The sequence below is a fragment of the Hemibagrus wyckioides genome, linkage group LG04 (assembly GCF_019097595.1).
Source record: "Hemibagrus wyckioides isolate EC202008001 linkage group LG04, SWU_Hwy_1.0, whole genome shotgun sequence".
NCBI lineage: Eukaryota > Metazoa > Chordata > Actinopteri > Siluriformes > Bagridae > Hemibagrus > Hemibagrus wyckioides.
Genome location: NC_080713.1, coordinates 19,503,699 through 19,528,912, shown reverse-complemented (window position 1 = coordinate 19,528,912; position 25,214 = coordinate 19,503,699). Strand labels below are relative to the sequence as shown.

Below are 25,214 nucleotides of genomic sequence, written 5' to 3'. Positions count from 1 at the left end.
CTCTCTCTCTCTCTGTTGTCAATCACAGAGACCACAGCCAATCTGAGAGCAGGGCAGATACTGTAGCACTTTCCTTTGAGGGTGTTGTGTTGCCCTTTGACACAGCATGAGCAGCAGTTAGAAATGATGCAGTTGCCTGGCTTCACAACACAAAGCATGTTAGCCTTCATCATACCTAGTTGGTAGTTTGTGTGTCATGGGGAGAGTTGAGGTTGAGTGGACATTGGCGGGGGACTGAGTTAGGGAGGAAATTGGGGGAAATATAGAAGCTACTGAGCTAATGGTACACTAGAAAGGTTTTAATTATTTGCAACTTTTTTCCCTTAGACTTCATATTTAATTTCTTTCTAAAACAGTCTGGACTGTTCATACTTTTTTTTTTATTTCCCAATGAAATCTCCAGAACCCCATAACTATGACCCTTCTAGGTTCAAGATTAGTAGTATGCTGATTTTCCTACTGAACCTGTGATGGGATGCTGATTGTGTAGAAGCGCTTTGGGTGTTCTAGTTTTGCAGAGCTGTGGCCCATCACCTGTCTGCCCTGATTTTTCACAAACGGAAACAGAAACGCTGGCTCTGTTCACATGTCAGTCACTAGGATAAGGCTGGGGCTAGAACATCGGGATAATATCACTAATCCTTGCTGGAATTACAGTGAGCAGTGTATATTCATTGGTATATAGTGTACCCCCTACAGTGCCTCTGATCCCTGGTGGTCATGTGCCAAGGGCTCTTGTAATTCCCCTAGTCACGCTAGATGTTAAGTAACTTATTAAAGCGATTTCTCTCTTGGCATCAGGCCTAATTAAACAAACCCTCCTCACCTCTGAGCTCTAGTCCTGCTGAGTTACATGCAACAGCCAAGACAGTGGCTTTGCTTAGCTGGGTGTAAACATTTACATTTTCATTTCAAGCAAAACAAAATACAAAACCTTCCTAAAGACACAGATACATCACTGACTGTGAGAACAAGCACAGCATTACCCTCATGTTTACAGGATTTTTTTTTTGTGGTTGTGTGCTGTTCAGCATTTTAAGCTCTTATTTGAGATGTCAGTCACAAAAAATATGTACCGTCTACTACACTACTGATACACATCACCATGTTACCTTTGTTTAAAATGTATTATACATTCACAGACCACTTTATTAGGAACACCTATACTAATCTAATCAACCAATCATCCAACAGACCAACAGCTTCAGATAATATTCACATTGACCATCAGAATGGGGAAAATATGTGATTTTAGTTATTTTGAACATGGCGTAATTGTCGGTGCCAGACAGGCTGGTTTGTGTCTTTCAGAAATCCTGATCTTCTGGGATTTTCACACACAGCAGTCTCTAGAGTTGACCCAGAGTGGTGTATATGTATATACACTTATATTGCCAAAAGTTTTGGGACACCCCTCCAAATCATTTAATTCAGGGGTTGGGGATGACCCCTTCCTGTTCCAACATGACTGCACACCAGTGCTCAAAGCAAGGTCCATAAAGACATGGATGAGCGAGTTTGGTATGAGGAACTTGACTGGCCTCCACAGAGACCTGACCTCAACCCGATAGAACACCTTTGGGATGAATTAGAGTGGAGACTGCGAGCCAGGCCAAAACTGGGACGTCTACCTTGCACTTGAATTTAATACTGCCTGCCCTTTGCAACTATAACAGCATCAACTCATGTAGGAAGCCTTTCCATAAGGTTTAGGAGTGTGTTTACGGGAATTTTTTTATCATTCCTCTAAAAGCATTTGTGAGCATTTGGTACTGATGTTCGAAGAGAAGGCCTGGCTCACAGTCTCTGCTCCAATTCATCCCAGAGGTCTCCCAAAACCTTTGGCAATATAGTGTGTGTGTGTGTGTGTGTGTGTGTGTGTATATGTGTATATATATCCATGAACACAACCTGGCTTGTATGATCCATTCAGGCTGTTGAAGGTGATGTAGTGAATGTGTTCTTGGCACACCTTGGGTTCTTTGATACCGATCAATCAAAACTTTAGTGGCATAGCTTATTTGAGACTATGTGGCCCTTCATGGCCACAGTTTCCCATCTTCCAATGATTATTCCAGCATGAAAGTGCACCATGCAGTCATGATGCAGTCATATCATCATGGACCAGAATCTTAAAGAAATGTTTATATCTTGTACTTCCCAGTATTAGTACAGTGTTCTGAAGAAAATGCTCAGTCATATGGATTTGGTGAATGTTAATGACTGTTGAATGTGGCTGGTCTTCTATGCACAAAAAAATCTAATGCATCAAAGCTCAGTAATGTTTGCACAGTAATGTTCCTCTTCTGAAATAAACACTTAAATGTGTTCCAAATATTCACTTCTGTCTTTAGGAGTCAGGATTCAAAGGCATAAGGTTTTGAAAGAAACGCATGGCCTGTATTCTATATTTCTGTTGCACTGAGTTTACCTGTCAGGGTTCAGCAGATTGATGGATTTGCCTCTTTCTTTCTTTGTGTGTGTGTAGATGACTGAGCAGAGGAAAAACAAGCAGAGGATGGGTTTCCTGGGTCCAACACAAGTCAACCATCACATCCCTCCTGCACACTGAAAACAGGACCGACAAGACACACGACTCTCGTCCTCTCATCACAGACTCGTATTCTGTTCGGACCTTGAGCTTTTAGAGAAATACCTGGGGACTGTTTCACTCAAACTTCTTACACGGCAAACCGGTGACGTTTCCAGAGTCTCCTGTCTAGGGCAGATCCCTAATGGAAATGCTGCCTGTGGACTTTTAACTATAAAGTATTACTTGTGTTTTAAATGTCATTGCATTTTATTGGTCTTATGTTTGTCAGTAACTGGAGAGCAGAGTAAGTCAAGGTGAACTTCAGGATGTACCTCACTCACTGGGGTTACTGCTGCTTTGGAAGTGCCTTAGAGCTTTTTCGTCACGGAAGAACTGCTGACTAAAGTGTTCTTTTATCCTTTAGAAAATACAGAACTGGAAACAAACCATTTATATCATCATCAAATTAAAGTTGCCATCTGCTTTCATTAGGAGTAACATATTGAAAATTGTTGGTCATCTTGTTGTACATTTGTGTTCATGTTTTTTACTGAAAATGTGCATAGTGCCTTCAGAGTAAATCACTGCACCATTGGTACTTTTTTTTTTTTTTTTAAATGTTGTGTGTAATTAATGACTGGGTGAATGTATGTGTGAACGATTGGTACACTTCACTGTTGGCAGACTCACGGTCAGAAGATCCTGCTGTCACCTATTGATTTAAAGCATTCCCTGTTTTAACATTTGAATGTGCCTTCAACAAGACAATTGAACTCACCTTTAAGTCACCTTATGTTGTGTGTAGATTTGCACAAGGGACTTGTGCGAGGATTGAAAGGATGTATTTGAGAATAAATGCCTTTTATGTTCAAGGGATCAGAAATGATAGAGTATTTTATGTGTTCGTAATATTGTAATAAATATATATGTATATATTTGAGTGTGCAGGACTATAATTTAACTCATTTTATTGGTGCAGTCTACCTATGAACACGCACACACATACACATGCAGACACACAGAGCAGTAAAGTCACCTAGAAAGTGCCCTGCACTTCACCATGTGGCATTTCCCCCTTTTGAGTATTTATAGTCCAGAGTTCTGCCTGTCTTGAAGCAGTGGTAAATAATTACCACCCATGAATATAGGACTGCAGTCAACCACTCTGTCTTTTAGGGTTATGAAATGTATCCCTGTGAACTTTCACAGCCTTTTCACTTCCATGTTACAAGGAGAAATCAGATAACTGGAATCAACTTTTTGGAAGCCCAAGTAAGATTTAAAAAATAGTCCAGCTTTAATCACACCAATTTGGATAAATGTGTTCAAGTCCCACGTCACTGGGGCTTTAATATATGGTACGTGTTGTATGTGTGGGTAGAGGTCTGGCCCTGTTCCAGAAATGGCAGATTGGTAGCCTACGTGAGAAACAGGGCTGCCAAATTTAGCCTCTGACTGAGCTAGTAGCACAAACAGCCATCAATAAGCAGGGGAAAGTTCTAGAAAGCTCTGTCTAGTAAGAGACAGCAGGACAAGCTAGTGCTGCTTTTAACAAAACAGTAAAGTTAAGTTCAGCCAGATTATACTTCCCTCAGGGTTTCATTGAGTTACATGAAATATGTGCAGGTTAAATAGAAGTGAATGACGAAAGGGAAGACAAATGTAGCTTTGTTATGCTGTGCCATTTCCCGGACATAGTTTGGCTCCTCTTGTCCTCTTAGATGGAAAGTTCACTGAAAATCAATAAAGTTATTCTGACTGATCACTTTTATACTATGATGAAACATTTCTTTCCTGATGGGAGTGGTCTTTTCCAGGGAGACTCCGCCCCCATCTACAGGGCACAAGGGTTCCCAGAATTGTTTTCGAGTACAAATTATGTAAATCAAATGCTATGGCCATCAGCGAATATCAACCACCTAAGGGAGATTTTCAGCAGCGCTCTTCTTGACCGCCATTATGAAAAGACCTGAGGGGAAATCATTTACCAAGTTTCACTGAAGCTCTTCTGGCTTTTTTTTTTTTATGGTGGCCCAACACATTATTAAACACACTTTATGTTGATTTTTTTTTTTCATAGATGCAAAGTGTATATTGAACCAAGTGTTTCTATTATATGGAATATAAATAAAACCTAAAGCCTATGAAAAGCATCAAGACATTAGATTTAATCTGTCTATTAAATTAATCTTTGTTATTCAGACAAATATAAAAAGACATATATATTAAAACTTGTAATCTGTATTGTGTAAAATCTCACACACAGTCATATAAATACCATTTTTCTTATATATTTAAATTGTCAAAAATGTTATTTCGACCCTAAGAATCTTGTACTAGTCTTTATGTACTGTATACACTTGAATAGGTTACCTTTAAATAACAGATTTATATAAAGGCAAAGGCACTGTAAATGATCCCTTGAGGATCTCTTGGGGAAATTTTGCACTGTCATATATGCCACACATTTCATAAAAAAATACGACCATCATTCACAGCATTATGAAATGTGCCACGGTGATAAATAGACAATATAAACAGGCGTTAATCTAAAATCTGCCTTCCTGCATGTGATGAGCGCATGTGACGTGGTGTCACACGAGACAGACATGCAGCAGTGAGGGAGTCACATGAGCAGTGGTGTAGGAACAACCCCGAGGCTCTCTTCCCTAAAAACATTGTAAGATAAAAAAAAAAAAAAACATGAGCCACTCCTTTTTTCTTTTTTTCTTTTTCATTTGAGTCAGTGTTGCACATAAGGATGGCCTGCTGAGTTTCCCATGCTGGAGAGCACACAACAGCATTATCAGCCTCTGTTTCATCTCACATTTAAACAGCTTTTCTTTTAATATTATAGCTGAGTATGCACAATTTTTGCAACAACTTTATGACTGTAATGCCGTACAATGAGTGCAATTGTGCCAATAAAGGGGACTATTATGCCCCGGTCATTATATTGCCTTGATATGTTATTATACCTCAGGGCATTAGTGAGACCTATACATATTGCCCTATTTTTGTCCTGTGAACACTCAGAGAAATAGCGATGGCTATTATTAAGGGACGATGAGTCACAGACATAAATTGGGAGCTTGTTTTCGTTTCTTTCTTTCTTTTTTTTTTTTTTTTTTTTTTACCTCAAGCATAGAGCACAGGCTCTAAATACTCCTCTCTCTACTAGTGTCAAAATTCATCAAAAAAAAATCATACACTGTCTGCTAAAAGACACTTTTGTAGACACCCTGTATAACTCCTGCACTGGTGCAAATCATTGAATACTCTTCAGATGTTTGCTACTTCTTAGGTTGTTTCAGCTGGTCAGTTCTGTATTTGTCATTTACCTAACAAGAACATTCGTGTAAACCAGTGATCAGACAGTGACCTGCTGTGTGTCTGAGTACCCCCTCTGACCCCCCCCCCCTTCCTTTCTGACCCCATCTCTCTGCTCCTGACAGTAGTGCTGCTGTTTATCCACTGTGTAAGCAAAGACTTCAGACCACAAGCCTGTCCTTTTACTGGATATGATTTACAACTGCCAGTCTGTGTGCAGGACTATTTCTGTTAGTGATCTTATATTTATTATTGCCAATAAGCACGTCTAAGCAATGGCTGTAACTGAAGCAGACTAAGGACGGTTTGGTTTAGACTGTTACACAATGGAAGACATTAAATGACATTTGGAAGCACAGCAAAATAATACAAAAAGTCAGTGAATGTCAGTAAAACAACGTTATATTCATCAAAATGTGACATATAAAAATATAAAGGGCAGCTTTCGATTAAAAAAAGCGAAGAAAATCATATACACTGCAATCTCAGGAAATAATTAACCAAGGTACAGTATTAATATTGCAATAGTTAAACATGTAATATACTGTAAAACTTAAACTGCATGTTTTTATTAAAACTGTGGTTAGATTTAAGATGACATTAACTTTGGATTAGCTTTTGGATTAAGAAATGGACAACTTCCTAAAACAAAACCCCACACACAAGTAGCCATTTTAATTCAAGTGACTTTTTACTTAGGAAAATAAATAAATATTAACTATATCAATAGTAACTAACTATAACAAACTGATGGTGATCTCTACTACGATCACACGCTTACCTAAAATGGAGGACACCTTTTTGAGCACCACCGCCTTAAGAAAACAAGCGGATTAAAAATGGCGTTTGAAGACCTAAAAACACTTATCAATACTTTTTTCGTTAAGAAAGGTAACAGTGGGGATTTGTCATATAACTGCTATCTATTTAGGCCATCAGTCTGATATGCAAATCCTATGCAAACAGAGTGAATATGTAGCTCTCCCAGAATGACAGCTGTCCTGTTGGATCACACATACAGCCTGTTAGATAAGAATATCCTTCTTGGCACTGGCAAAAGCAAGTATACATTTATATTAGTGGAAATGTCCAGACGCCAATACAGAAAAATACAGAAGCCCTAAAAAAGGACAGGAAACTGTCATTTGCCACCACATTACAGTATGCTACTGCCACGCCATGCAAAATGTATCAGCTGTACCCACACACAAATAGACATGCTGTGGGAAATTCTGGATTTTCCCTCAGCACACTGCACACTTAAATGCTCCACATGTTGTGCTCTTTGTCCCTTCTCCCAGTGCCTCTGTCCTTTGCCATGCTCTTAAACCTTCTGCCATTGCTGAGTGGTGGGTGAACCCATCTGCAATCCCACGAAGAACACCTGATAGCGGTGCTTCCACATGATGAAAGCTCCTAGCAAGCAGACGATAGCCTGAGCCAGATTCAACACCATCTGCAGCAGGTAGTACAGCATGAGAGTGCTTGTGACGGCAGTGCAGTCTGTCACCTCGGCGTAGGTGAAGGTGCGTGCGATGGGGTCCTCTGGCTCCAGTGTGCAGATACAGTCTTGGCCTGTCTCCCTGCATATGAAGCCATTGGTCAAAGAGTAGTGGTGGCCTTGAAAGGCAATGACTATAATGGAGATGACTAGCCCCAGTGAACACAGGATGAAGTACATGAGCTGAAAATACACAAAGGAGGACAAAGGTGAAATTTCTTAACTTGATCATGGCATGAATTTTCTTGTACATTAAATGGCCAAAAGTTTCGTGATGTCTGACTATGACCCCCAAATATAGATCTTCCCCAAAGTTGGAGGTACAGAATTGCCTGAAATGTCTTTGTATACTGTTGCATTAAGATTTTGGAACTAAGGGGCCCCAAACATGTTCCAGGATATCACTGCCCCTGTGCACAAAAGAGATTAATACAGACATGTTTTTTCTAGGATTGTTTGAAAGAACTTGGCTGGCCTGCACAGAGCCCTGACCTTCACCCAAATGAACACCTTTGGGAGGAAATGGAACACCAAATTCACTCCAGGCCTCCATGTCCTACATCAATGCTAAACCTCACTAATGCTCTTGTGGCTGAAGGAGCACAATTCCCCAAGAAACATACCAAAATCTAGCAGAAATCATTCCCTGAGGAGTATAGGCTGTTATAGCAGCAGGAAGCGGTTGTTAGGTGTCCGTATATTTATGATCATTTAATGCAGCAGTAAATAAACTATAATATATAAGAGGAACCCAACAAAGCCTGATAACTCCAAAAGGTTCTTCGACAAAGTTTCGAAGCTAAAACTGGAAACTTGTGAGAGATGTGGAACTATAAAATCATGTGTGTACAGAACATATCACAGCCCTAGACAAAGTATGTTCTCTATTTGACCTTTGTCTGATCTCCGCCTACATTAAGTACAAGTATATTTTCTATAGATAGACGCATGGTTGCACCATGGCTTCATTATCTCCTGCCTGTGAATGCGATGAAATGAAGAGCGCTAAACTCCAAAGTCTAGTACGTGCAAATCTCAAAGTCGGTGCAAAAACACAGTAGAAAAGACACACAGTACATGAAGAAAGTAAATATTACTTTAATACATTAACCACACAACATTAATAACACAAGGACAGTTAACTTGGGTATAAAAAAGAAAATATGTGCATACCTATGTGTGTTTGCTAATCAAATTCCCATCAACCCTTTGCTGAACATTCATTAGATTCTTACATATACCTCAAGAACAATGGACACTTCTTCGATGAACTCTTGGTTGCTTCCTTGATTCATGCTGAGGAATTTATTAATTTAGTTCTATTTTTCCCATGAATTTGTGATGATTATGTGATGAAAGATATGAGATAATCATTTAAGAACAAGTTTTTTGTGCTTTTCTGCCTTACTCATAATGTATACATGTCTGTTCTTAGTTCCCTCATGATGTTTTGACTGGTCTTTATTTCCTCGTGATGTTTTTGCCATTGTTCATGTTTTCTCCTTTTTTCTTATTTCAGCCTTGAGAATTATTTAGATGGTCTTAAGTGTGTCCTGTGCACGTAGACCAAAGTGTAAAAGTCAACTGATTTCAGCTGAGTTTGAGTTGAGACTTCTGTTGGACAGCCTACACAAGGCAGGGTCATGTTCAGAGAGGTGTATTATTTCTATTATTATTTTTTTTAATAATAGATATAATGGTGCTATGTGGATTTGTTTTGACATGGTCTTCATGATGTTGTTATTTTTAGGTTTAACAACCTTTGGGATTTCAGAGGAACAGGTGTACTTATACTGAGATCACATGACACTTTTTCCACACAGAGTTCGACTCCATTCAACCAATTAAGTTAGGGAATTTTACAGCAACGTGGTGAATACTTATGCAGTCACAACTTTATGTCTTTTTTTGTAATTTGGAAATTATTTTCCAGACTATATTGCTTCCCCAAACCACCCCCCTCCACACACACACACTTCAGCATCAAAGGATATCTTGAGCAAATTCATGACAAACGCTTTCTTTTCATTTCCAGGTTGTCAGACTACAAAATGTGGAAATGATCCGAAACATTGTTTATGCAAACAGAGAAATGACTAGACCATCCTGTTCCACTTATTTTTTTTACTGCATAAAAATAAGAGTATTGTTCTTTATCAGGTTCGATGAAACAGCAATGACTTAATGTGAAAGACACTGATGTCTTGTTTTAAATTGGCTTAGTTTGAGCTTTGACTCTGGGTTAGCCATTACACTACTATCCCAGCGGTGCTGTAAGTCAGCCCTGCACACATTTCAGGTGTCTACACCAATTATACAATCCTTAGCTAATGTGCAAATGGAATAGCAGAGGTGTTCATAATTATGTCTCTTCCCCGTCCTTCTCTCTCTCTGTTTTTCTTTTTTTTTCACTCTCACCTTTATGATGAACTGTGTGTAGGTCCTCTCATCAGGCAGATAGGTGATGAAATAGAGCACAAAGCCCAGGATAGATACAATGCACAACTGCAACACAATACACAGATCATTGGTTTAACACAAACTTTCTTTCTGACTACATTACTACATTCATTTCAACAGTTCTATGATGTTGTGCTCCGTGGAAAGAAACAAAACAAGCATATAATACCCAGAGGTGGAAAAATGTTGTCATTGTGACCCAAGTTATAAACACATGCCAGCCTTGTTGATTGGACTAATCTTATTTGCTGCTCTATTCATTTCTGTGTTTCTGCCAGGCTTTCCATGATTGTTGTAATTAGCATTGTGCAACTCAGCACTCACTTGTCATCTGATAGTATAATCACTGATTTGCCAAATTGAATATCTTTTCCCCTTTCTAAGATAACACACTCTTTCTCAGGGCTACAGGAGTCTTGTGACCAACGTGTGGTATCCAATTTAATTGTTTTTCCCAGGTTCTTAAGCAGAGAAATCTTGATGACCTCAGTGTTTTTCTCTAGCAGCAGTGGTCTCATGAGTGGTGAACTGGGGATATCCAGAAACACTCTGATCTATTGTGTGTGTGTGTGTGTGTTAAACCTAGCACCTACCATTCTACATCTCACATGATAAGACAATAAAAAGTATAGCTGCAGTACTGGAGCAAGGCTGATGGATAACAGGAGAGAACTATAAAATGGATTCAGTCTCACAAAACCAATTAAAATGTTACAAAAAAAAGTGTGTGGTTATCAGTGCCATGACAGTAAGACAAGAAAAAAACAAATGAATGATCAAACACAGAGTGCAAAGAGTGCCCTTGAGAATTATTATCAGCCTTAATGATTTAAAAATAAAAAAATGAGCAAAAATTGATATATAAAAAGAATAACATGAAATTAGAGGTAGCAGCAGAACAGCTGTTTCAAAAACTATTGGAACCCTTACAATTTATTTTTTTTGTGGCATCTGTCTAAGAATAACAGCAAACAGCACCAAGTCTATCAGTTTAGATGGTTTAGTTTTAGAGACACATGGAGCTCAAGTGGTTAAGGCTTTGGGTTGTTGATTGGAAGATCATAGTTCAAGCCCCAGCACTGCTAAGGTACCACCATTGGGCCCTTGAGCAAGACCCCCTAACCCTGCCCCCCCTTCCTCAAGGGATGCTGCATCATGGCTGACCCTGTGCTCTGACCCCAAACCTCCAGCGATGGGACATGCAAGAAAAGAATTTCACTGTGCAGTAATGTATATGTGATGAAAAAGGCTATTAAACCTAAGATGGATCTTTGTACTTGTGGACTTCCTTTAGAAGGGTTCAAATATGGAGACTAAGAAATGGTCATTTTAGAATCATGGCAAAATTGATTTTGTGATTTCATTTGTTTAGGAAGTATGCTTGGCTTTTCATCATGATGAAAGCTCTATGAACAAGTCTAAACCTCCAAGCAGAGGCAATAAGGTTTAAACCCGGAATATCTTGGTACTTGTAGAAGTACCATGATAGAGATGTAGAATTCATGATGTCATTAATGTTCACAAGAGACCCTGAACCACCAGCCACAAAGCATCTTACATCCATATTATATAGCGGGATATCAGGTACTTTTCATAGCATGCAGATCCCCTTTTGACATTAAACATAATGCTGGTGTCTGTGACTAAAACTTTTGATTCTAGTCTCATCTAACCACAATACACCATGTCAGCTGTAGTTCTGTTTAAGCTTTGGTGTTCATGTGTTTCATTTTGTGAGATGCTTTTACAAAAAGTGCTTTTTCTTGCAAAGATTCCAAACAGCTTGTTTTTGTGAAGTGCCATTTAACAGATCATTTTGCCAATTACAACTATTAACTAAACTGAGTCATTCTAAAACTGTAAACTTTTTGTGCACGCCTTCTTTTTTTGGCCCTAATTGTGTTTAATGGAATTTTTTCTGGCTTATGTATCTATTATGTATTTATACCCATTACCTGTTTGTGAAGGTCAACAACCATCTCTCTCCTTCGTGTTTCTTTGTTTTTTTCTGAGGTTTCAAACCTTATATTAACACCCCAGGGAAATGGTTTAAAGCAACAACATAGTTTTTGGAGACTAACAAATTATGTACTGAATTATGTAGGTTTTTCAAGAATGACAACTTGTTTGCTTAAAGCATTCTTTATGTATATGTTCTTTATATATACATATATTAATATACTATTCATCCATTTTCTATACCCAAATTTATTTCTAATTAGGGTCACAGGGATCTGCTGGAGTCTATCCCAGTACACATTGGGCAAAAGGCAGGGGTACACCCTGGACAGGTCACCAGCCCATCACAGTGCCACATATAGACAGACAACCACACACACTCCTATGGGCAATTTAGAATTACCAATCTACATGTTTTTGGACGGTGGGAGGAAACCGGAGTACCCAGAGTATACCCGCAGGGAGAACATACAAACTCCAGATAGAAAGGCTCCTGCCTGTTCAAACCTGGGATTCATACCCAGGACCTTCTTACTGTGAGGCAACAGTGCTAACCACTAAGCCACTGTGCTGCCCATAGTGACACACTATGCTATTTTTATCTTCAAAAATAATTATATCTTGTACACGATTACTTTTCTATAACGGCAAATTATTTGCACCGCATGCTACACTATATGCCACTTTAAAACCTTTTTTATGTGCTTTGAAAGACTATTCACAGAAACTGCACAGAAACAGTAACCTGAGCTCTGGACTGAACCAGGACCATGGAGGCAGCAGTGCTGCTCGCTATGCCACCATGTACTGTTATCTTGCTATATTGTTTCTTTTTCCTCAGCAACAGGAAAAGTAGTTCAGTTAGCTGGTTACACAATCAGGATAGAGTGGGTTTCTGTACATTGATTGCCTATAGTCCAGTATGAAATAAATATTAAAATAGAAATTGAAGAACAACTTTTGCCAACAAAAAGCCCTGAAAATCAAAATCTGGAACAACCAGAAAGAACAAGATATCCCATATCATTTATTTTTGGCACAGAAACTAGTTTCAGTAGCCTCTCAGCAAAGTTGTGTTACTGTGTGCTAAGAATTAGTAATATGTAACTAATTCTGCTGAAGTATAAAGTACAGAAATGCTTAGACATGTAACACATGCACACTGAGACAGTTTAATGTAAAATGAGGCTCCAGTACAGCTGCAGAAATGACGGCGTGGCTACTGGCACAGTAAGGTGGAGTGGAATGCTGGCCTCATGCAGGGCCCTGGCAGTGAGAAAGCATGCTGGGAGCTGAGGAAGAGGATGGTTAGATGCTTACAATAATTCCAGCCCAATGAGGTGTCTCCCTGGCCAGCAGAGAGGGGCTGATGGTGGTCATGAGGAAGGCCACGATTGTGATGGCGATGCCCAGTAGTAGCTGCAGCAGGGCGATGAGCAGTGGGAAGCGGCAGCCGCAGCATGTGTGGCTTCCCTCGGCGCCTGAGCCTCTTCCATTGGGCTTGGCCTTTTTCTGCCCTCCACCAGACCCCGCTGGACTCTTCTCTGACCCCATGCTTCCTCCAGTCTTCCTTCCTCAAGCACAGTGGCTTACTCTTTCGTTTCTTTACCTCTTTCTTCCCTTCAACCGTTTTCCTCTTTTTGTCTCCTGTTTTTCTTCTTCTCTCCTTTCCCTGACTGGCCCTCTGTACTGTTTACCACCCCCCCTGCCCTGCCCTACTCCTCCCCTCCTTGCCGGGGGCTCCTCTCCGAGCCAGCCCGCTCGGCTGTAGCTATTTGGAATCAAAGAGGGCTCTGAACTAATATGGAAAACATTTTGAACTGCCTGAGAGCCACATATAGAGCAGCAAGCAGTGGAGAAAAGGAAAAGGAGGGAGGGAGCGAGAGGAGAGAAGACTGAAAGGGGGGACTCCAACACACGACCATAATAACATCAGCAGCCAACTGCCAGTCTAACAGCAAACAGAGCCGGGAAACAGGAGAATGAGGAAGAGGCTCTGTGAGTTAATAATTAGCATTAACATCCCACATCACAGTCAAATGTGGGCGAATTTTGGTTTCCTGCCAAGTTCCACAGTTCACAACACCCAAACTGTCACATGATACCAATGGAGAAGTAATGTGACCTACAGGCATGTGAGGGGGATACAAATAATTCTTTATTAAAGCTTCATGTTTGTTCTATTAATGTACGGTATCTTTGAGTTTGGTTTTAATATACTATACATTTGTAGTATATAGTATATGAATGTTTTTAATAACATGCAGTACATTGATAATTTATATGTAATTATTAATCATATTCATTTTATATATTCGACAAATTTTTACATCAATTTGTCTTTTGTTTACGTTTTTAAATGACCTATTTTTATATTTAAGGTTTGTCTACTTGCCATGTTTTTAGACACACATACCTTGTTGATTTAGGAGTCCAGGTACAGTCGAAAGATCACCCTTTTCGTTCTTTATCTATTAAAAATAGACCACTTTTTCAAATATATTTACTGAAATGTTGATTGAATTTATGGATTCAATTTGCTTACAGCATTTACTTAAATCTCCTTGTTTTTTTTTTTATTAATGCTATTTATAGCGCTTAATGTTTATTTGTTATTGTACCAAAAGGGCAGGGAGACGTTCACACAAGAAAGCTAATCACACATCATCCTTTAGTAAAATGATACTTTCTATTTTGTAATATTTATTACATAAACAAATACATGTTGTGTTCTAGTTGCAGAAATATCGAAGCTGGGATAGTGAGTTTATGTGGTTAAACTCAAACTGTTACTGGATAACAAAATTTCCAAAAAAACATGCACTTTTAAACCTATTGCTTAAGGGCTGTAAAAAGGCTTCCTGGAAGTCCTGGGACAACCAAATTATCACTAAATCACAACAAAATTGTTAACATTTTCCCGTAAATGGCATCTTTATTTATTATATGATTTACAGAGATCTATTTTTTAGCTTCTTTCATTGACATGTAGGTCTGTTTTAATTGTTTCGTACATTACCCACAATGCTCTCTGACTACCTGCTCTGACAGATAAGGTTCCAGAGCTTTAACATTCATACTACTGCTTACATTAAGCTGCTCATTTCATAGGTCGTCTATGCACTGTGTTAAATAGATGCAAAGCATTCTGGGAGTTTGAGTTGAGCTTTTGCTGTCTCCTCTACTTACATACCCTGAATATCTCATTAATGTGACTGAGAGAGAGAGAGAGAGAGAGAGAGAGAGAGGCTCTTGCTCTTTTTGCATTTAGGAGCTAACAGAGAAACCTGAAAATAATGTGCTATCACTTTTGTTAGAGATTCTTGAAATTGATTTCTCATATTAATCATCATTGAAATTCTGCTATAAATATCCCCCTGTGATGTCAGCACAGCAAATGACCATTAACTTCTCACAGGAAGAATTACAATACTGCACAAACTAATTGGCACCAGAATCAGTAGGCAGATCATAAATATTGTAATGTAAACAACGTGTTTCTGAGGTTTTTATTTCACTACAAGATTATTCTAAACATATTGTCATGTAAAAAAAATATATTGTGTCATCATAAAGACTACTGAAAAACGGTAGAAAATCGTGTTTTAGTGTATGCCTACAGGTTCACATGGGGGCAAGTGAGGTTGCACCTGCACGGAACAGCCTCCATTAGGGTGAGTGCACTACAGGAGCCATAGCGCACGTGTTAAAGCACGCAGCACGAGATCCCTGAGTGCGCGCGCCTCACCGGCGTACATGATCGGTTTTCTGCTCGCAAGCTGTTTACGAGATCCGACGGTAGGTTTTTTTTTTTATCGATCACGAAAGGTGCAAATTGGCTTTAGGACCATGTAAGTTTAGTGTTGAAGTTTTAAACCCCTCCTTTATCTGAGCTATCTATTTATGAATAGCCATCACAGTGTCGTCATCTGTGTGTCAGACAGCTGTCTCTGATTGGTTGCACGGACTGTAGACGACTTTCTGCGGCGGCGCGGGGTCTCGAGAGGTCGCTAATTAGCGAGCAGACTTTTCGAGCGAGTGCCGTTTACACGTGAGCTCGAAGCAGTTCCGGGCGGTGGCGCGCGCACGCTCCGGTTCCCGCGCATAGTGGCAGCTCGCGCTGATCTCGGCGTCATTCTGAAGCGCTGTGCTGCCGGACATAACGCACGGCTCTCTCTCTCCCTCTCCCTGTCTCTCTCTCTCCCCCGGTCTCTCTCTCTCTCTCTCTGCTCTCCTAGCACTTTCCGTCGGCTCGGAATTACGCACGCACCTTTGCCAAAGAATCGGATGAGAAAAGGTGAAAAGTTATGGATGAAAGAATATCGCGACTGCAGGACAGAGCGTTCCTCGATCACGCAGACTTCCTAGGGTAATGCTGTCCTTTTAATATATATTTATATATATATATATATATATATATATGTAGAAACGCCGTTTATAGTTGCATGATGTGACATGAATGGATTTGCCTCCTAAGATCTGGGACTTTGCCTTTTTAGGGTCGATTATTCGTCTCTTTATATGTGCAAGTCAAAGAGAGGTATGAAACGAGAGGAAGGAAAGGTAAGTGCGGATCTGAGCCATTGTTACCAGCCAGGTAGACCCTAAATAATGATTGTATCATGTAGATAGTTCAAAGTGTTACTTTAATAAATGTTTTACGAACCATATCGATTGATTAGTATTTGCAGAACTTTCTGTTGTCTAATTGTGTTTTATTTAAAGCAGGACGCTTATAAGTTACCGCACAGACTGATAGAGAAGAAACGGAGGGACCGGATTAATGAATGTATTGGACAATTGAAAGACTTATTACCAGAACACCTTAAGTTAACGGTATAAAATCTAAACATTTTTAGTTTAGTCCATTGTTTTTGTGCGACCTCGATGATATTCAGTCTAATTTGTACTGTTTGTAGACACTGGGTCACTTGGAGAAGGCGGTGGTGTTGGAGTTAACTCTGAAACACCTGAATGCTTTGACGGCCGTCACTGAGCAGCAGCACCAAAAGATCCTGGCACTGCAGAACGGTAAATCACACCACACATACCCTGAGAGTAACGTCTAGATGAGCACACGTCACAGCATGTAATGTGACTTGACTAGTCTGAATAGTTCCTGGGTATGAACTTGAGGCTGTCCTCTGTGTCCGATCAGGAGGAGACCGTTCCCTGAAGTCCTCCATCCGAGCAGACCTGGACGCTTTCCACTCGGGATTTCAAGCATGCGCTAAAGAGGTCCTGAAGTACCTGAGCACGGTGGAGAAGTGGACCAGCTGTGAGCAGAGGTGCACGCAGCTCATCGAGCATTTGCACAAAGTTTTGGCGCGCCTCGTGCAGCCGCAGCTAGGCGCGCAGGAGAGGGACGGACAGGCCAATTGCGTTCCCGTCATCCAGAGGACTCAGAATCCGGAGGTCAACGAGAACGACACGGACACCGACAGCGGATACGGTGGTGAAGCCGACAAAAGCGACGCTAGAGCCGAAAAAGCATGCGACACGGTCCGAGTCGGTGGAGTTAAAATAAAGCAAGAGTTCGGGGATGAGCGCGTCGCCAAAAAGCCCAAAATGAGCTGGAGTGAGAACAGCGGCGCAGGGAGCGCGGAGCAGCCAAACCTAGCGTTTATGAACTCGCTAATGGGAATGGCTGGAGTGGGGCAACAGACTCCGTTCTGCGTGCCGTTTTACTTCATAAACCCTTCGGCAGCTGGGTCCTACATGCCTTTTTTCGATAAGAGCAGTCTGGAGAAGTTAGTATACCCGGCGCTGAGCGGGCCCTTCCCGTGGCTCTACCCCGGCATCACCGCGCACACCTCTGCCGCCGCAGCTGCTGCTTTCCCCGGAGGATCTCTCGAGAAAAGCCTGGGGTTCGGGGCTGCTTCACAAGAAAAAGACTGCCCTTCTCCCTCCAATGAGGCGAAACAATCCAACAGGGTAGGTGCATCCTCTCCTACCGACGAGGAACAGAACTCAGACCCCGATCTTAAAGAGGACCAGACCCAAATGAAGGAAACCAGCACTACAGGCTAAACTTAGTCTGAAGGAACACTTGACCTTTCGCGCTCTCTTGTTGGCTTGTGACATTGTGTGTTTATCTATTCCTTAATTTAATCATCATCGAGTACTCTGTGGCCTGTAGTGTTTCTATGGATTTATCGATAAAAAACCAGTTATTTGTTATTCTTTATTTTGGAGTTGAAAGTGTGTGCAAAACAGGGTTTTGAACAGGTCTTTGTGTAGGGACATTGCAACCGGGGACATTGGAACAAAACCTAGTGCCTTTTGCACTGAATGCTGACACTGGAATGGGAATCGACACTGACTGACAACAGCATACAGTCTGTCTCCATTGGCTATAGCAGATATTTAAAAAATCGGTTAAATTGAGAATTTGCTCTTATTTGCTGAGGAAACTTGGTATATGTGCAATACTGTCGAATTGATCGCTGAGTTATAACCTACTGCACCTCTTATCATTGATTTGGATTCATACTGGCATCTTGGATGTATTGTATGACAATGACCTCAAGCAAGCTGAAACGACTGATGCAGTACTTTTAGGAACAGCTTTATTTTTGGTAGATTTTAGCCTACAGGATTTGCCACTGATAGTGAGATTCTTATTTCACAGTTTAATCTTCAGTGCTTGAAAGAGTTACTTAAATACCTCAAGATACTTTCGCATTGAGAGCCAGATTCATTCCTACAGATGCTCCTCTGGTAGGGGCAGTGCAGTGAGCTGAATAATCTTTGTTAGGATGAAAGTAGTTTTCAATTTTGGTCAGGCAGAACTTGTGAGTAGCCTTGTAAGTCCTTTGACTTACTGTTCTGACAGTCCTATCTCTCTCCCTTATAACTCATTTGAACTTGAGTTTAAGTGAGGTGTGAAATTACACTCTGGATATTTTGGCTTAGCATGGGCTTGTCATTCATAAGCAATCTCGAAAAGTATTTGTGATATGACAACATCGTGACACCCTCTAAAATAATCTGACTGCTTCAGGACAATTTTCTAGACAGTTTGGCTTAGGGAATCACAATTTCCATGAGGACTTTCTGACGAAAGTCCCAATTAGTCTAGCACATCAATCTGGAGTGGTCCACGTGGCCCCCCTGTGATAAAACATCTCAGTATGCGGAGAGCTACTGTATTGGACGTGCATCTCCAGATACGTTAGCACCTTGTGGAACTTTGATATTGAATGTAATCTGTTTTCTGTCGATATGAACGTTTGTAAATATTCTGATAAAAGTAGATCCGCGAGGTAAAGTGCACTTGTCGATGCCTTCTTTGTTCCTCTAAAACTCTTCTCACACATTATTTATAATCCATTACCCTTTGTATTCTGCCTGTAATTTATATATACAGTATATATTTTCTTAACGAAATCCTCATGATTTAAAGGCAAGTCTTGGACTAAATGTATAAATACTGAATAAACTATAATAGCTTACTGTAAAGCTATACAAATTTCAGTTGAATTCTTCTGAAAGCTTTGCTATACAGTAAATGTCTTTGCAAATTAATCGTGAAAAGCTTCTATAAATTCAGTAGTAGTCTGGCTCACTGATCAGGGCAAATGCATATTTTGCCTAAGTTCGTACTGCCGTTAATCCCAATATTTTGTAGTAAAGTTAGTTCCCCAAACACTGCACTGGTCCAGATATTATTATTACAGCTTAAGCTTTTGAATAACTACAATCAAACATACAACATGCATACCCCATGCTGTCTCTTAATATTTTTCCGAGATCAAGATCTGAAGTGATTAGGAATCTTGTGGAACATGTGTAATGCATGTGATCATTACACATAATCATTAAAGAATGCATTATACCTTGGTACTGGAGGAAAATATGAAAAAATGAGGGATTTTATTACAAGGACAGATTGACTGCAACCAATACCTTTCCAGTCAGCGCGAGCATATGTGTATTTAAGCAAAATTTGCCATTTACTTTTGCATAAAACACATTTTATAGGTCCCTTATAGCCTCTTTGCCTCAACTGTCTTTTTGCCTATGTAGTGGCATGTGTATGTAAATAGTTTGTGAATACGCAAAAATGTCCAATGTTTATGTTGTAGAAGGAATCTTTGGATTTTATAAAGGATAAACCTAAGCAAATGTTGCACATTTCGCTAACGCTTTACACTACTGCTGTTATAAATTATTGCTCACAGTTGTCAAATAAACATAAGCTCAAAGACTATCCAGTGCCCTTTTTATTAATGGATTATTTCTGTACACTCACTGACGCCATCTCATTTGGTCACTTTAATATCCTTTTAGCTAGGGGTAAGTACCATCAGTCTCGGGAAAGCTCTGCTCTGTGGAGCATAAAGTTTTCCTAATACTTAAACACCTGATCCAACTTGTGAAGGTCATGACCATCAGCTGATGAGCTGATTCAGATGTGTTAGCCATAGGGAAAACAAAAGCGACAGGGAAGTGACTCTTGAGGTCTGCAGTGCAAAAAATATCTTGGCAAGTTTTTAATATCTTGAATATTGGGAATGTTATCTAACATTTCTTACTATGAGATTATTACAAATCAAATATGAGATGATTCTATTGGTTGTTAGATGCTTTCATTAGTTTTTTTTTACAGATAATTTAGCTTCTTTGCACTCAGTGCTCCTCATGTAAGCTCCAGATCCACCACGATCAAGATTAGGATAAAGCAGTTGCAGAGAATGACTGAACAAATGAATGAACATTGTAATAATAACAGCGCTCATGACTCATATTCGCCGCTAATACGAGCTTACACATTTCATACTATTTATTGGGGTTAATGCTATTTTGATGTCTATTTCTGAACAAATCAGGTGACTTGAAAGTCATTGGACTGGAATGTACAGTAAGCCAGGGCTTAGGTCCAATCATGTGACATGAGATGGAAAAAGGATTGCTTACTTTTCACTCTAGGGCAAAACAACACCCAGAATTTTAAGGTGATTTCAGTGCACTTTACAGCAGCCTTGGGTAATATGTTTACACACTATCACAAAAGTACAAGGTAATTACATTGGCCAGAATTATCAGCGTACAAATAAAGCCCTTATTTCTTAAAAAAAAAAAAAAAAAAAAGTAAACTCCATAAATTATAACCCTATTAAGGAATTAATTTATGTTAGATAATCTATAAAAACATTTAGGTAGAAACAGCCTTTGTGATTTTAATCTGAGGATCAATTAAAAAAAAAAAACCCTGGTTAAACAGTTAAATACTATTCATAACACACTAGAAATATCCAGTGTAAATCCTCTTACAGATACAGAAATACTATAAATACATACAGTACACCTTCTGTGTTCTCTATTATTCTACCCTGCTTGGCAGTTTGCAGGGTGTATGAGGTGTGATGAATTATGGCCTTTTATTCCCATTCACTTGTCACTGTGGATCATACGCCTGTATCAGCACAGACCCCACAAAGTAATAAACACACTGGATGGTTGTTAAGGGAAATTTTTGTTGTTCTATGAAACTATTTACAGTGCTTCCAATAGAAATAAGGGGCCACAACATCAGGATCCTCCTCATTAATGATGCACGGCGCAGTCAGTATCTCACCTCCAGATATATTAGTGCTTGAATAGGTGATACTGAAAAAAGCGAATCTTGTCAACACAGGTATTCAGTTTTACCTGGTGTCAGAGGGACTTTTCTCACCACAACGATGATTCTCGTTATTTTCCGGGCTTCTAATTAATTTATTGGAGAAAAAAAATGCAGTTTGTCATGTTACAGAGAAATTCCCCAGTCCTGGACACTACTCCATGTCTAGAAATGTAAATGAACAGCTTTACCTCTGACTGTACGTTAAGCTCAGACACTGGAAACTCCTTCTAAAATAAACATTTCTGTATTAAAAACGTTCAAATAAGAACATGTTTTGTTATGTATGTTTATTTCTGCCATACAAGTCCCTGTGCCTGTTTTTGCTATAAAAATTATAACATATTAGAACAAACACATCAATATAAATCTTTAGCCTGGAACTACTGTCAGGGCTGCTGTTATAGAAAATTAATCAACACCCATGTGACCAATTAGATTTGGGAATTCAACAGCCCTGTGGTGTAATTAAAAAAATCAACCATGACAACATTACACTCATTATTCAGTAGTAAATATAAGCTGTAAAGCTTACACTGCCCACAGTTTGAGATTTGGACTTGCACAAGAAATCCAGAAGTACCTAGCATGAAAAAATATGGGGTGTCAGGCACAATACCAAGATGACCATAAATCAGTCTTTAAGGTAGGGATCAGTAAATAACTTTAGTCATGGACCATTTCCTGTCCTGTTTAAAGCAGGAGCAATGGGGTTGTATAGCTGTGACAGATTTTGCTACTTTTTGTAGACCTTTAAGGCACCAGGTATCATGTTTAATTAACAATTAATGTAACTCGTAGCATTTAGAGGCTTGGAGCCCAGTTTATTATAAGAAAGCTTATTATTGTATGGAATAAAACGTAATTTGGTGTAATGTAATAGGAAAATAATTAATGAGGGGTGTGATACAGCCAGACATGAAATAGACTTACTGATTCAACTGCAAAATGTTTCAGTAACAAAGGTTTTATTCATGACAGAATTTTGCTAAAATTTTTGTTAATTAAACAACACATCATTCTTATCTCTCGTTTATAGTTACATTTAATGTTAGTCCCTGCTATCGCTGTTAAACAGATGCTAATTCACCAGCCTCTTTTTTCTCTTTCTGTTGAAGTTAATAAAACAATAAATGCAATAAATAAATAAACCCATAAAGTCTGAAAGTTTGTATAAACAGTACAGCTTTACCTCTGAATGATGCAAAGGGCAGATACTGAAAAATGCTAATAAATGACTATTTATGATAATGATAACATACACCAATTAATATCAACCTATGATTTGCCGTGTAGCCCGAACTACTGTCAGGGGCATTTTGATATAGAAAATTAATCAACATTCTGTGGTAATATGGTATAAATATGTCAGTGTGGGCTGGTGCATTTTTATTCAAAGAACTTTGCAAAATTCTATAATGAATCTTAGTTTCTTAGTATAATAATCCAGTCAAAAGAATAGATTATAGACCTAATCTACCTTTTTGTTTTTTTATTGACTAAGAACAGAATCTAAGGTCAGATATAAGAGAAATTGAAGAGGCCACTTCCACTTCATTATCGAGAGAACAATCCCACCTAGTGGTTATACTATACAAGTACATCAGATTGGATGAAGCCGAGGCCTGGCAAAGAGGGAGCTCTTGTTTGGTAGTTTATTAAAACTCAGCCACTTTTCCTAAAACCCCTTTAACCTGGGAATATACACTCACCGTCCATTTTTATTACAAACACTCATACACATGCAGTTATCTAATCAGCCAAGCATGTGGCAGGCCAAGAGCTTCAACGCTTTATTGATAAGTGAGGTCAGGGGGAAAATATCCTGATTAGTTAGAACTGCCAGAAAGGATACAGTAACTCGTATAATCACTCTTTACAACCATGGTGAGCAGAAAAGCATCTCAGCATGCACAAAGCACATCATGTTCCACTCCTGGCAGCCAACTAACAAGAATCTGAACTGAATATTAGGAGAAAAAATTTTTTCCCAGTCTTTGTCTGGTCTTTAAAAGTCCATTTTTTAATGACTCTGTAATATAAATGATTCATTCAAGTCATTTATAAAGCTTTTATTTTATTTTTATATGATTTATGAGCAAAGGTTCTAAAATAATGTGTATAATATAAACACTGCAATGCATTTCTAATCAGATTCAAAAATTATTGTTATATCAACTGTCTACCATAATGTATTGGAGTTGAAATGAAATTATGACTTTCAGCTTTAATTTGATGGGATTTACATCAAAATCAGGTGAACAGCACAGACATTACAGCACTTTTTTATTTGTGGTCCAAAAGTAACTGAATAATCAGCTGCTCAGCTGTTCCATGGCCACGTGGGCGTTATTCCCTCATGATTTTACTTAGGAGTAAGCAGATATATGTAATAATCTACAGTTATTTCATGTGTACCATTTGCATTTGAAAGCTGTTATTGTTAACTCTCACTATGAAGTCCAAAGAGGTTTCACTGCCAGTAAAACAAGCCATTATTTATTAACATTAGGAGAGGCCAAATCAACTATTTGATAAGCTCAAGAGCATCAAAAGGCTCAAGCCACACTTCCTCTCTGTATACAGGAATTTTTATGCTTCCACATTAAATATATACATTCATTTTCAGGTTAAACATTCTCAGTTAGCACAATATTTCAAGAACAAGATTAAATGTTTATAGGATTATTGGAAATTAGGGGACAAACTATGCTAGCACTGTAGAGGAAGCATGTATGTTCTGGTATATATCTCACGAAATATGTTTTACACTTACACTCAATATTTTCCCTGTCTTTTTCTTTTGCTAATTTGCAAAATGTACATTTAAAAAAACTACTTACTGATTTTTAACTTATCTTCACAAACTTGTTAGTCTACTCAGGGTGTGTACCTCAATAATGATTAAAAACCTGTTGACATTGGAAAACAATACAGCTGTGACACATCAATCAATTCTAATGAGGCAGAGCCTAACTTACTCAAATAGCCATAACCCACAAGTCCTTGTTTATTGGATTCACACAAAACCTTAAAGCAGGACAAGATTTTAAGGTCAGCTTCAAAGTTTAAGGTGAATTTGTTTATCCAAAGGGGTCAGATAACTGTTTCTCGGGAACCATATATCCAATCAAACCAAAATTTGGTATGGTCTGTGTGCTAATCTGATGATGGATTTTTGATGGTGACCTAATTACATTTAAAAAACACCAGCCACTCAGCTTTCAGTGGGAATTTAAGGGAATTGTGTGCACACAAAAACATGCATATATCTTGAAATATAAGGTATACTATAATTAATTTGTTTTTATCACACTCTAAAATTCTGCTTTTTGGACCATTTTGTGAACTAGCCCTAGGCTTTGGGACCAATCTTGACAAAACTGATGTCAAACTATTCAGTAGAGTGTGAAGCATTAATAATCACCAAAACATGTTGAGATTTATAAACATTATGGTCACCACATGTCAATCAATTCAAATAGCTGTAATGCATGATTGGTGCAAAATATCTATACATAGGCTATACATAGATGGGGAATCTAAGGACAAATCTAACAGTTTCTCAGGTACTGTAAGATGGAACTATCTGATAAATCTTATATTTGGAATGGTGCATCTGCTAGTCGCCCCTGGAGGTCCAGGGGCAGGATCCTGCATTTTTGCCAACCCAGTCCCTGAAGAGGCCACTCTCAGTGCCAGCCTGGATATAATGGGAGGGTTGTGTCAGACCTGTGCCAAATCAAATATGTGGACCAGATGATCTGGTGTGGTGACCCTGAACAGGAAGCTGCTGAAAGAACTAC

The 25,214-nt window shown here is 39.1% G+C and overlaps 3 protein-coding genes across 5 annotated transcripts in view; 2 read left to right on the top strand and 1 right to left on the bottom strand.

The window, feature by feature from the left end:
• itpr2 (inositol 1,4,5-trisphosphate receptor, type 2) overlaps positions 1-3,468 on the top strand; it is an 87,519-nt gene extending 84,051 nt beyond the window's left edge. For both annotated transcript variants that reach the window (XM_058387279.1, XM_058387278.1), the window contains exon 57: positions 2,489-3,468. In XM_058387279.1, the coding sequence (XP_058243262.1) occupies positions 2,489-2,572 (84 nt within the window). In that variant the 3' untranslated portion in view covers positions 2,573-3,468. The remainder of the gene's footprint in view (positions 1-2,488) is intronic.
• Positions 3,469-5,989: 2,521 nt separating this feature from the next.
• sspn (sarcospan (Kras oncogene-associated gene)) lies at positions 5,990-13,591 on the bottom strand. Its single transcript, XM_058387948.1, has 3 exons — positions 13,104-13,591; positions 9,783-9,869; positions 5,990-7,547 (listed from the first exon to the last, which is right to left on the bottom strand). The coding sequence occupies exons 1-3, from the start codon at positions 13,335-13,337 to the stop codon at positions 7,188-7,190; spliced, it is 681 nt and encodes a 226-aa protein (XP_058243931.1). The 5' UTR covers positions 13,338-13,591; the 3' UTR covers positions 5,990-7,187.
• Positions 13,592-15,489: 1,898 nt separating this feature from the next.
• Positions 15,490-20,041, top strand: bhlhe41 (basic helix-loop-helix family, member e41). 2 transcript variants are annotated; one of them, XM_058387946.1, is made up of 5 exons: positions 15,490-16,152; positions 16,283-16,346; positions 16,509-16,619; positions 16,703-16,814; positions 16,942-20,041. In XM_058387946.1, the coding sequence occupies exons 1-5, from the start codon at positions 16,091-16,093 to the stop codon at positions 17,811-17,813; spliced, it is 1,221 nt and encodes a 406-aa protein (XP_058243929.1). In that variant the 5' UTR covers positions 15,490-16,090; the 3' UTR covers positions 17,814-20,041. The 2 variants fall into 2 exon arrangements, with proteins under 2 accessions (XP_058243929.1, XP_058243930.1); XM_058387947.1 differs by having other exon boundaries at positions 15,493-16,152; positions 16,512-16,619; positions 16,942-20,030.
• The last annotated feature ends 5,173 nt before the right edge of the window (positions 20,042-25,214 follow it).

Excerpts from the sequence above, each read along its gene's own strand:
- sspn (XM_058387948.1), bottom strand. The coding sequence starts at position 13,337 with ATGGGGTCAGAGAAGAGTCCAGCGGGGTCTGGTGGAGGGCAGAAAAAG. Across the intron at positions 9,870-13,103 it reads CTCATTGGGCTGGAATTATT|TTGTGCATTGTATCTATCCT; the intron begins GTAAGCATCTAA and ends ATTGTGTTGCAG. Across the intron at positions 7,548-9,782 it reads ACACACAGTTCATCATAAAG|CTCATGTACTTCATCCTGTG; the intron begins GTGAGAGTGAAA and ends GTGTATTTTCAG.
- bhlhe41 (XM_058387946.1), top strand. The coding sequence starts at position 16,091 with ATGGATGAAAGAATATCGCGACTGCAGGACAGAGCGTTCCTCGATCAC. Across the intron at positions 16,153-16,282 it reads GATCACGCAGACTTCCTAGG|GGTCGATTATTCGTCTCTTT; the intron begins GTAATGCTGTCC and ends TTGCCTTTTTAG. Across the intron at positions 16,620-16,702 it reads CAGAACACCTTAAGTTAACG|ACACTGGGTCACTTGGAGAA; the intron begins GTATAAAATCTA and ends TACTGTTTGTAG.